The 13,345-nt window shown below is 42.1% G+C and overlaps 1 protein-coding gene across 1 annotated transcript in view; it reads left to right on the top strand.

Moving 5' to 3' along the window:
- Nucleotides 1-674: 674 nt before the first annotated feature.
- LOC5572041 overlaps nucleotides 675-13,345 on the top strand; it is a 41,027-nt gene continuing 28,356 nt past the window's right edge. The window contains exon 1 of the mRNA XM_001660099.2: nucleotides 675-2,328. Within this exon, the coding sequence (XP_001660149.2) occupies nucleotides 1,177-2,328 (1,152 nt within the window). The 5' untranslated portion in view covers nucleotides 675-1,176. The remainder of the gene's footprint in view (nucleotides 2,329-13,345) is intronic.

Consider the following 13,345-nt stretch of genomic DNA (forward strand, 5'->3'; position numbering starts at 1 on the left):
CTTTAGTACAAACGAAAATGTAGGAAGAATGGCCAAAACTTACCAAAAATAGCTTTGATTATGTTTCTTGCCGCTGAAAACTAAAATGGCGGGACTGTTTTTATGCTATACGCATGATTAATTGAATCAACAAAGAAGGAAATTGAAACAAATAAAACTATCATTTGACGTAATGATTTTCTTTTTTATTTTAACAAATTTTCTAGTTAAGATTGCTCCCATTTAATTCAACAATATTTTCGATTTATTCTGATAATAAATATTGTTGTTCCAACGCATTTTTTAATTGCAACAAATTAAAAATGTTTATTGAAAACAATACGAATATTTATTATTTTGAATAGCTGTTAATTCTCTGCGTGTAAACGTCAAACACGAACAAAAACGACGCGAGCGCTGCGGGTGGTCGATTGTCCACCTACCATATATTCGAATCGATCGTTAAAAAGTTGGTCGATGGACAGCGATGAGAGTGTGACGTTTGTTTGTCTGTGGTTCAGCTTTGAAAATATTAGCCTATATTTTGAGTGCACCCTGGTTGAAACAACCCAAAATTGAGTTGAATATTATCTCCGTGTAGGTTTATTTAATATTTATGTAGTATAATTTTCGCGTGCAGCCTTTTGCAACAAAAATATAGAACACGCCCTTTTCAAAATTGTGAATCGATTGCATCAGAATTTCCTTTGACAGTAGCTTTCGAGAAACAAGATGGCTGAGTATAACTAAAACACAATCAATCTTACTAGTGAAAAGAATGGAACATAATTGCGTAAAATCTTTCAAATTTGCGAAAAATTTCAAGTTTTACAACTCAGAATTGTGGTTGCCGAACAAATTGATGTGTCAGTGCGGTGGTAATTATAGAATTGTTGGTTTGAAGGACTCTCATCGCTTACGCCAGCTTTGCGCGAGAAAAATTACCCCCTGGAAGAAGAACAATAGTAGGAAAATCAAGTTTACTCTGTTCGATGACGAAGGTCGCTCCAATAATGATGATTGTTATGATGACGACAATGATTTCATTCTAACGAAATGTCGAATCGCTTGCAAGAACTTTTGATGCGAACGCTGTTGAAGCCCCTTAATAAATAGTAGATTGATGTAAATTTCACATAGATAGTGGCATCATTAAGTGTATATAGAATCTAATCGCGTAAAAGCTGGAACTCCAGCATGCTTTCCAATTGGAACACGAACAGGCTGAGGACGGCAGGTATGGAGTCAATTCTTGAGAAGGATTACCCTCAGAGTGATCTGCTTCTGTCCAAGGACAAAGAAGTTTCCTCGAGTCAAAGTTTCAACTCCACAGTCCTCAGAGGAATGTTTGGAACAGCACTTCAAAAATTGTCTGCAGCGCTGGCCAGTATATTCATACCTCCTGAAACACAAACCAAATCAATGGAGAATAAAAAATCGTTTACTGTCCCCGATATATCCGTCGATATTAACATTAATACCCCGATCTTCGAAGCTGTGCAAGGGAAAGCAAAACTTACGATTCCTGAAGATGTTGTAGATTGTGATGAACCCATCTCCTTACCATTTGAAGACTGTTTTTTCGTTCCACCTGTCGATCACAATCCGGATAAAAGTATGCATTGCAGTAAACGGTATAATACGGCGCGTCCAGGAAGGATACACAATAATGTGGCTCAGGACAAAAGTTTTGCCAATATGGACAAAAACAACTGCAATCTAACGAAGAAAGTATCAAACTGGACACCACTTCACCTGTATAATAAGACAAAAGCATGTAACAAAAATCGTAAAGTAAAAAATCGACAAACCCTGCAGACAAATATAACGGAAGACCTGTGGCAAATCGCAGACGATTATGAATCAGGTTCCGATTGCGAAAATTACAGTACGCCAAGTCTAGGCTGTTCGGTTTCGTTTTCATCTTCGAGTGTGAGAAGTTCCATCGACCTATCTGAATCGTCCTTCCCTTCCATTAGCTCGTCATTTCCGATGGCTCCCATTTACACGGATTTACCCAGACGTTCCTCGCAATCCTGCAATAGTGAAGACAGCTTCGTTATGGTATTCGATATGACAACTCCATTGTCCAGAATTGATATCTGTTCTGCAAGCGCCATAAATCCTCCAGTGCTAGCTAACCGGCAGCGGTGTCGTCAGATATCCGAATGCAGCGACGACGGTATCGTGTTCTGTTACGAGGATGAAGAGAACGATATTGTGCCACAGACTGAATTCGATTTTGACGATGAAGACGATTCTGAAGAAGATGAAACAGATAGCAGCTGTGCGGAGGATAGTGAAGCCACCGTGTCCCATCAACCAGATTCTGGATTTGAGGAAAAAAAGGTTTGTAATTTGTTAGTATATTGTAAGGACATACGAGAGCTATTTTGATACTGGGTGCAATCAAAGAAAAAAAAAACCGTTGTTTCATTAGGGAGTAAGGGTCATTTTCATTGAGTGGTAAGGGTCAAACACAGATCTACAAACGTCCCACTCACATCGCTGTCTATCGATCACTTTTTTAACAGCTTGCTCATTACCGCCATCTGTTAGCCCATCGGTTTGTTTACATTTCTTTTTCCAGTGAGCTAAAAAAATAAGTCCATTTCCATTTCCATTAAATAAATTTCACGGGTGACGGTTCGGTAAGGTGGTGTTTTGTACTATCAAAAATGGTACAGTCAACTTCCGTTCGTTGCACTAAACCTTTAGCCCACATAGTGAATTCACTAATCAAGCTGAGTTTCGAGATGTCAAATAACGTAGAACAAAAGAAAATCAGATCAACCATCATTGATAAATTGCGTCTTCTGTCAGTAAATGACGTTTGCCTTCGTTTTAGGTGGGCTACAGCCCAACTAACGGGAGCCCAATTAAAACGAATGAAATTCGACTGTAGTTGGATGAACATCAATTATGCCTTCCTTAGCCGAGTGGTTAGAGTCCGCGGCTACAAATGTTTGTTGTTTCAAAAGTAGATTTTCTTCAAATATATTTGATTTTCCTTGTCCTGATAAAAAGTGTACACTGATAGAATACCGTGATCAATAAAATTACGATTACAATTACAAAGCAAAGTCATGCTGAAGGTGTCTGTGTCGGTACAGGATCTTTTCGTAATGGAAATTTCCTTGACTACCCTGGGCATAGAGTATCATCGTACTTGCCATACGATATAAGAATGCGAAAATGGCAACGTTGACAAAGAAAGCTCTCAGTTAATAACTGTGGAAGTGCTCATTGAACACTAAGCTGAGAAGCAGGTTCTGTCCCAGTGGGGACGTAATGTCAAGAAAAAGAAGAAAACAAAGAAGATTTGACCTGGATTTTTTGTAAAAATATTTCTTACAGTATGGAAACCATGACATTTTCTCTAGCTTCCCAGGATTATGTTTTGGTGTGTTTTTAAAGCAAGAGTATTCATAAATTACATTGCATGAAGTCGATTAAATTTGTGGAATTATTCCTCTCCCTATAGGATTATTATTTGCTTCAATATATTCTTAGTAAAATTGCCCATCGAATTTCTGATAATCTCGAGAGATGATTCCTGTAGGAATCATTCGATAAGCTTAGCAACTTTAAAAACAAACTCAGAAGGGAAATTAGAGGAAGTTCTGAAGGAATCTTTAAAACTGGTTTTAGAGGAATATCGGAATTATAGAAAAACCGATTTTAATGAGTCCTAGGTCAAACTTCATTAAGAATGTCCTAGAAAACTTCAACAAAACGAATCTCAATGAAACTAAGAGCAAATTTAGAGAAATATTTCGCGACAGACTGAAGAAAAACCTGAATGAATTTAACAAGGAGTAAAAGAAGTAGGGAAGGTGTACCGGTATTCGCCATGTACCAGTTATTCGCCACCCCAGATTTTATACCGTTTTACTTCATATATGGTTGCCAATTGTTTAGTGTTTGCTAAATTGCTTTGAGATGATACGGAAACATTCTTGGAAACCGCAAAATTTTCTCAAAAAATAATAGAAAAAAATCATTTTCCTTAAACTTTTTGCTCCTTTGCACCTATTTTTCGCCACCTGTTCCTGAATTCGCCACCCTCCATAAGAAATCAACGTAGGGTAAGTGTACCAGTTTTGGCCACCCTAAGGAAAAATATTGTTTATTTATAAATCAAAAGACCTTTGGTTACTGTCTGGACATTAAACGAAAGCTTTCAATCCATGCTCAGCAGGGAAAATATAAAAACTAATCAGAAACTTTGTTTTTGTATTAAAAATGGTGGTGGCGAATACTGGACCACTTGCACCAGTATTCGCCACGATTTTAATTTCGGTTCCTGAATTCGCCACTTACGTTGATTTCTTATGGAGGGTGGCGAATTCAGGAACAGGTGGCGAAAAATAGGTGCAAAGGAGCAAAAAGTTTAAGGAAAATGATTTTTTTCTATTATTTTCTGAGAAAATTTTGCGGTTTCCAAGAATGTTTCCGTATCATCTCAAAGCAATTTAGCAAACACTAAACAATTGGCAACCATATATGAAGTAAAACGGTATAAAATCTGGGGTGGCGAATAACTGGTACATGGCGAATACCGGTACACCTTCCCTAAGTGGCGAATTCAGGAACCGAAATTAAAATCGTGGCGAGTACTGGTGCAAGTGGTCCAGTATTCGCCACCACCATTTTTAATACAAAAACAAAGTTTCTGATTAGTTTTTATATTTTCCCTGCTGAGCATGGATTGAAAGCTTTCGTTTAATGTCCAGACAGTAACCAAAGGTCTTTTGATTTATAAATAAACAATATTTTTCCTTAGGGTGGCCAAAACTGGTACACTTACCCTAAAGTAATTTCTTAAAAAATAACATAACTCTATATGAGTTTCGGGTGAAGTCTGTGGTCGAGTTTAAGAGAGAATGCATGAAAAAGTTTCATTCATGATGAAAAAATCCCTTCAATGTAACAACAGTATGTTTCTAATACAATTTATTAAATAATTCCTTGAACATTTTTGAAAAAAGTTTCACAATGATTCCACAGATTGATTTTTGGATTATGGACCACTAATTTGACGTTTGAGCGATGCCAAGTTCACTGGTTCCCATGGTCACGTAAATAACACGGCACCGCTCAAACGTCAACGAGTGAACTCGTGCACTGGTCCATTAATGAGAGAAATTCTCGGAATGCATGAATGAACACACACATCTAGTTTTTTTTATGAACTCAGCAGTGTGAATCTTGGTTTTCAAGTTTTAAGCGGGATTTACATAGCAAATTGTCAGGTTGCTTAGTAACGAAACACGATTTACTGATACTCGAGATCTCATGAAATTCGCTGTACATATCTAGTATAAGCCGAGATTTGGTATACTACATTGAGTTTTCATGGAAGAGTTTTAAGAGGCATCTCCAAAAACCATCTTCAAATTTTTTGAGAAATCTCTGGAGAAATTTGAGGTACTCCAAGGAACGATTTATGGAATAATTTAAGAAATAATTCGAGAAACACGATAATAATCTGCTGACAAAATATTTGGCAAACAAATTTTGGGCTTCCTAACAGATTTGATAAAACCATAGAATAATTTCTGGCAAATGTTTTTCAAAAATCTGATTGATTAGTGGACTCTATAAGTTTTCCAATTTATCATGACCAGTAGACTGGCCCAGCTCAGTATGGGAGAAAAAGAAAGTTGTATGATTCCACGGGGCACCCTCCAGGATTATTTCTTGGGATTAGACGAAGCCTTTCTGAAAAATTCAGCTCATTTGGTCGTTCCATGAGCTGGCGCAATTGAATTGAAGTTAATATGGGATTTTCAGCTCAAACATATGAGCAACAGCACATCATCTACTGTTTGGTTCAGGAAAAATGATGATCGCGTTCAATTGGACCCAGAATGTCAAAAACACTACTTGATGTAATAGCGAAGAATATTGTAGAAGATTGTACCATGATCAAAATTAATAAAGTTGGTGTTTTAACCATCTGAAGTATATCATGCAATACTGCTTGTATTTCTTCAACATAGCTTGGAGGTAGCCACTAAGCGCATCATAGCCACCTATGACGCTGAACGAGCTGAGGCACATGTCGCATGCATATAAGTGAATGTACGGGAGTGCTGATCTAAGCCTAACTTTCAACAACTGAAAGAGTATGAAAATGAGATTAAATCCAGATACAACCTTCTGCAATTATATTCATTACGGTATCAACTAGTGTATTTGTCATTCTGGGCTTATTTGAACGCGAACAATTAGTATACCGAACGAAACAGTGACATAGGATCAATTTTCAATATATTTGAGACGAATATCCCATACAAACTTCAAATCGAATGCGCCAGCTGGTGGAACAACCAATCGAGTTGAAATTTTGAGAGAGTGTTTTTCTTACCCTAAGGCTCATATCTAGGGGGTGCCCCGTTGAGTTTTACAACTTTTTTGTTTAAGGGTCAGTCTAATGACCAGGCTTCCGAATTCTCACTCACTCTCACGATAATGGATTTATCCCTCACAGCAATTTTCAGCGATTAGCTGCCTTGCGATTTTATCCGTCCACAAAACAAAGCGAAAATAGATAATTACACATTTCCGCAGCTGTGAGAAGTTTGTTTTCTCTTTCTCCGATCCATGGAGAACTTTTCCTGTACCCATCGCCACTAGCAGCAGTTGCTTTTATGCACCAAATTAACCACTCCTTTCGTTAAGTTGGTGTGGTAGCATGGTTAGCGTGTACGCATCGCGGTTGTTTTTAGCAATGTTCTAGGTTCGAATCCCGGCACTAGTTTTTGTTTATCCCACATAGTGATAATTCTCGGGAGCAGTTGGTGAGCGAAAATATGATAGAGTGAAAAATAAATTATCCCTAGAGTGGAGTGATTTTCGGTTATCCTCCATCGTAGCTCCAGGGAAAATTAGTGTGAGCGATAAAAGATGTTCACGTGAGGAAGCGAAAAAAGCATTCTCCTTACGTGCGAAAAATCGTAGGTTTCGCATCATTGATACGAAAATTCAGAACCCCGATCATGACGTAATAATTGTATTGAAGAATTCACAGAAGAATAATTCCCGTAGTATTTTTTTGCATCGTCCAGATGGGAGGTGGCATTGCCATTGCCCCCTCTAGCTACTCACATGCGTGCATTACATCAAACATTATCATAAGTTTCAATGTACACGTGGTGAAACACGACGAAAATAATTTTTTGCCAAATTTAAAACAGGCTGACTAAATCGGGTTCAAAAGCTGACAAAATCGGGCAGTACTTGTAGAGAGTAGCTAAGACGTCTGTCTTTGGTAGTGGTCAAAAAGGAACTAATTTATTTTGTGATAATTCTTACAGCTATAGATGTCAAGGCTTGCTGAGATACTTCTTCAACACTCCTCCTCAAGCCGCAGAGATTCCCATCATCTGACGGCACCCTTCAAACTTCGTCCGCTGCAGTGGTTTGGTAAGGCCATCGGCAACTTGCTCCTCCGTGCCAACGTACGCTAGTTGTACCACACCACGGCTTAGTGCGTCCTTGATGAAGTGGTGGCGTATATCGATATGCTTCGTGCGAGGATTATACCCACCATTCTTTGCGATTGCGATGCAGCTCTGGTTATCGCAACGGATTTCTATGGGATCGTCGTTGTTGTCCAGTAGCGCCGAAAGTCCACGCCACCATGATGCTTCCTGTACAGTGGCTGATACGGACATGTACTCCGCTTCACAGGTAGATAATGCAACCGTGGGTTGCTTCTTGCACATCCACGAAATTGCACCGCCTTGGGCCAGAAACACGTTGCCGCTGGTTGATTTCCGCTCGTCTAGATCGGATCCCCAATCGGCGTCACAGTAGCCGACAATACTGGAATCAGCATCCTTCTTGTAGACCAGCTTGAAGCCGGAAGTACCACGTAGGTAACGCAGAACGTGCTGCACCGCGTTCCAGTGCGTGAGTCCCGGATTGTTGTTGAATCTGCTGAGAGTGTTCACTGCAAAAAGTATGTCCGGCCGAGTGCTCTGCGCCAAATACATGAGGCACCCGACAGCTTCTTGATACGGAACGTCCTTCATCCGAGCGGATTCATCGTCGTCCTTTGGGCTTGCTTCCTTCGTAAGCTTCTCACTGTAGTTCATCGGTACTTTCACAGGTTTGGATTGATCCATGCTGAACCGCTTCAGAACCGACTCTACGTACGACTCTTGATCCAAAGCGATGGAGTCGTTTTTCCTCTCGATCCGGATTCCAAGGCAGTGTTGCGCTTGTCCCAGATCCTTCATACGGAAGCAGCTGGATAGCTGTTCCTTCAGCTTCTTCGTCCACATCCGATCGTTACTGAAGATCATCAGGTCGTCAACGTATATGGCAACGATCAGAATCTTGCCTCCTCGGAAGCCGATGTAGACACACGGGTCGTATTTCGTTGGTGTCTGTCCAAAACGTCGCAGCGCCGCATCTAGTTTGTGGTTCCAAACTCGGCTCGACTGCTTCAAGCCATACAACGCCTTGTTCAGTTTGCACACCATCGTCTTCTTTTTTTCGTCTACGAAGCATGGAGGCTGCTCCATGAATATCTCTTCGTCGAGATCCCCTTGCAGGAAGGCCGTAACCGCGTCCATCTGGTCTATCGCCAGATCGTGCTTGACCGCTAGTGCGAGAAGGTATCGCAGCGAACTGTAGCGAACGACGGGAGCATACGTTTCATCGTAATCTACCCCCTTTCGCTGCGAGTAACCTTTAACGACCAAACGAGCCTTACGTCGGGTCGGGTTTCCGTCAGCATCACACTTCGTTTTAAATACCCACTTGCATTTGATAGCTTTCCTACCCTTGGGGAGCGGGGTGAGGGTCCAGGTGTTGTTGGCCACCTGAGCATCAAATTCCTCCTGCATGGCATGCCGCCATGCGTCGCTATCCGTCCGAGCCAGCGCTTCTTGATGCGAAGCGGGATCATCTCCTAGTCCGCCATCCATGCCAGATGTAATCGCCACAAGACCATCGTCATCGATCGGTCCACCAGTGGAATCGTCATCAGGGAAACCATGGAAGTCACTCGAATCATCATCGGAGATTGGCTGTGGAAGTGGTAAACCGGGTAGGCCAGTGCCGTCAACATGAAAGTCTCTATACTTGCCTGGCAAAACGTGCTCCCGTTCGCTGCGCCTCAACACCTTTGACCGAGGTGGTTGTGAAGATTGTCGCGAAGGGAGCACAGGGTCAGTTGCGGTACTTGTGCCGCTATCATCGCTTGAAACACATTCTTCGAAGTCGTCATCTGTTTCCGCTTCGTCATCGATCATCGGATCTTCTGTTTCCGCAACAGGCCTCTCCGGTGTAGGGAAGGGAACCGGCTCCTCGAAGTCCAATCGAACGAACGTTGTTGGTCTCTTGCGTGGTTCCGCTGGAGACATCGCGTCGGATGAAGCACCTTCATCCAGGAAAATTACTTCCCGACTCACGATGGTTGACTTCTTCTTCGGATCGTACAGTCGATTACCTTTGGTTTCTTCGTCGTAGCCTGTTAAAACGCATTCATGGGATTTGGGATTCCACTTGCGCCTCTTCTGCTTTGGAACTTGAACCATTGCTTTCGTCCCAAACACACGTAGATGTGAAAGGTTGGGTTTCCTTCCATTCCAGGCTTCCTAGGGGGTCAGATTGTGCCCACGAGTCGGAGATCGGTTGATGAGATACACTGCTGTAGATACGGCCTCCGCCCAGAAGCTTTTCGACAATTTGCCTTCGAATAGTAGACACCGTGCCATTTCTACTATCGTCCGGTTGGCGCGCTCCGCCAAGCCGTTTTGCTGAGGCGTATACTCGTTCGTCGTCTCGTGCCGGATGCCTTCTCGCTGTAAGTATCCTTGAAAACTTTTGTTCAGGTATTCCTTACCATTGTCAGTCCGGATCGCTTTGAGCTTCTTGCCGCTTTGGCGCTCCGCCATCGCGCGGAGTCTCTTGAAGACCGCAAATACTTCATCTTCTGATTTTGTTTTCAGAAAGTACACGAACATACGCCTTGTCTTGTCATCGATGAACGTGATGTAGAACCGATTACCGCCAATCGAGTTCGTTTCCATCGGACCGCTGATATCCGAATGGACTAACTGCAAAACGTTCGCCACACGGGATCCGTTCTTCGGAAATGGTAGCTTCGCCTGCTTTCCCATTGGGCAGATTCGACAATCTGCACTAGCGTCTTGGTTCAGCACGATACCGGTTGCCAAACCACCAGCAAGCTTCTTCAGATTTCCGGCACCGAGATGACCCATCCGTTTGTGCCAGAGCTCAAAACTTCCTGCAGCATTACACGATAAAACTTCGTTAGATTTACTCACCACCTGGTCCAGCTTGAATTGGTGGTTGAAGTGGCTACCAGTCGCCACCAGCTCGCCATGGCCATTGTGCACTTTGCAACCATCGTTGTTGAATTGAACGGAGTACCCCTTCTGCACGATTCTGCTCACCGAAAGAAGGTTTGCCGTCAATCCCGGAATCAGCTGCACGCCGCTCGCGGTCACGCTGACTTGATCGCCTCTGCACTTCGGTTGAAGGTTTGCATTGCCACAGGCAACGATGTCCATCGTACCTCCATTCGCTGCAACCACCTTACCGCTTGCCTTTTCGATGCTGTCCAAAAGCTGCTTGTTGCTCGTCATGTGCGCATACGCCGCCGAGTCGAAAATCCAGTCATTCGCGTCACCTTTTCCAAACGTGGAAAGCACCGTGCAAAACGTTTCGCCCTTCCTGGAATCCTTGCAGACCCTTGCGATGTGTCCGTACTGACCACATTTTCTGCATTGCGGGCCCTTGGATGAAGTAGGCTGCTGTTTTTTGAAATTTTCCTTCCGTTTGTTGGTTGCGAACGCTTGACTGTTTTGCTGGTTGCTACACAACGGTCGCTCTTGGAGAAGTTTGGTTTTCACGAAGTCCTCCGTTATGGCGACACCAGAATTTTCTAGCGCCATTATCATGGGTCGATAATCGTCTGGAAGCCCAGCCAGGAGGATCATTCCAACCCACAGATCCGGCAGCTTGAATCCGATGCCGTTCAGCTGATTCGCAGTCGAAATTACCTGGTTCACGTACTCTTCCATCGAGCCGCACGAGTCCAGATCCGACTTGATGAGCTTGTGGAGCAAGCCGATTTGCCGAGACAGCCCCTTGTCTTCGAACGCCGTTTCCAATTTTTCCCACGCCGCACGCGCCGATTCGGCGTCTTCGATGTGGACATAGATTGCCGGGTCCAGGAGCAGGATCAGCTTCAATCGGGCTTGAAGGTCCTTTTTCTCTTCGACCGCTTCAAATGTTCCGTCTTCATTTTTCTTGGGCTTCACGGCTTCCCAAAGTCCTTCCAGCTGAAGAAAAGTTTTCGCTGCGAACTTCCATGACGACCAATTTTCTCGTCCAGCCAATCGTTCGATTGGTGGGAGACTTGAAGATCCGCCGGAACTTGAAGTTGGAGTCGATGGCATTTTCTAATGCGACAGGCCCATAACCTGTAGAGAGTAGCTAAGACGTCTGTCTTTGGTAGTGGTTAAAAAGGAACTAATTTATTTTCTGATAATTCTCACAGCTATAGATGTCAAGGCTTGCTGAGATACTTCTTCAACAGTACTGTATATCGTTATTCTAATAAAATTCATTCAATTATTCTCAAAATTGAGGGGTGCTCATCTTGCCCCTATTCCGGTAATTTTCATATGCATTCCTTAAAGAATTTGTCCACGGTTTCTTCCAGGAATTGCTCTAAAAAATATTCCAGGAATTCCTAAATAATTATTTTACATTCGACCAATGATTTTCTTGGATTTTTCCAACAGTTCTGCATGGATTACTAATGCAGTTCTTTCAAACATTTCCTAAATAACATTCCATAGATTTTTTTAAAATGCAATTGAAGATTTCGCTGGTTGTCCGAAATTGCGCGGTAAACCATTCCGCGGTCAAGCATTTTGCGGTGTACCATTTCGCAATTTGTATTATTTTGCGGTTAGTACCATTTAGCGGTATGCCGTTTCGCGTTCTATACCATTTCGCGGTGTGGTTTTTCCTACGAATTGCACCAAAAATTGTTAGCATTATCACCAATAACATTTTCATCGGTGATTTACCTTTCTTTTGAACACCGGCAGTTCTTCAAATTGCACTGTTGAGATAGATGAAACATCTCAGTACAAACCGCGAAATGACATGCCGCCAAATGGTCTTCTTCTTTCTGGCGTTACGTCCCCACTGGGACAGAGCCTGCTTCTCAGCTTAGTGTTCTTATGAGCACTTCCACAGTTATTACCTGAGAGCTTACTATGCCAATGACCATTTTTGCATGTGTATATCGTGTGGCAGGTACGAAGATACTCTATGCCCTAGGAAGTCGAGAAAATTTCCATCCCGAAAAGATCCTCGAACCCACGACCCTCAGCTTGGTCATGCTGAATAGCTGCGCGTTTACCGCTACGGCTATCTGGGCCCCAAATGGTACTAACCGCGAAATGTCATACCGGAAATGGTACACCACGAAGTGGATTACCGCAAAATGTTATATAATCACAACAAGCGTCGAAAGAGACAGTTGTAGGAATAGCAGAAAAACTGAATTTTGTCGCATGTTTTCAGCATCCCTTTCAACTCGTATAAGGAGAGTGTTGAAACCAATCTATTCAATCAAAATCTTTTTTTTTAAGGCGCAAATAAAAAAAGGAAAACAAAAGTCAAAACTGAAGAAGCAGTATTCTCCATTTAAAACAACAAACCAAAGAAAATAAAAACACAGCCTTTTTATTTGGCAAATTTAAGAGCTGTGCTTATTCTATTCGATTTGTCTATTTAAAAGGAGAAAACTGCTTTTTCAATTTTGACTTTGGTACCAATTTTACTCATGGCTTAAGATCATTTTTAAGTTCACTGAGAGATTTTTCGATAGCTTCAAACACACCGGCGCCGTTTGTGTTAGAATTAAATTAACAGAAGGGTTTGAGGTTTCGAACATAATAATTGTTTGTTTGTTTGTTTGTTTTATTAACGATCCTGTAATCGTCTATGGTCATTCGGGTCGAAGACTAATTTATTCACTTAATACTATACATGAAATAAGGGAATTTACGTATTCTCGGCAGTCTAAGCCGATGCCGCGTTTTGCAATTTTCTCGGACACCAGCGGACAAATTATGTGTTTGCTTGTTTACATTTAATGCGCTGTTCAATCCTCTATCGACTCACACGGATAAAATTATTAAAAGCTTTATGCAAACATTTTTACAACGTTTCGAACATATCTTGTCAGTGTGACTATTGTAGGCAGCCTCGTTTTCTTCGGCAGCTTTCCCATAAGAGCTGCAGGCGAATATCTTCGGCAGCTCCAAATCAGTCGCTTTTTGAATTCATTTGAATTGATGCC

This window comes from Aedes aegypti, chromosome 2, assembly GCF_002204515.2.
Source record: "Aedes aegypti strain LVP_AGWG chromosome 2, AaegL5.0 Primary Assembly, whole genome shotgun sequence".
NCBI classification, from domain to species: Eukaryota; Metazoa; Arthropoda; class Insecta; order Diptera; family Culicidae; genus Aedes; species Aedes aegypti.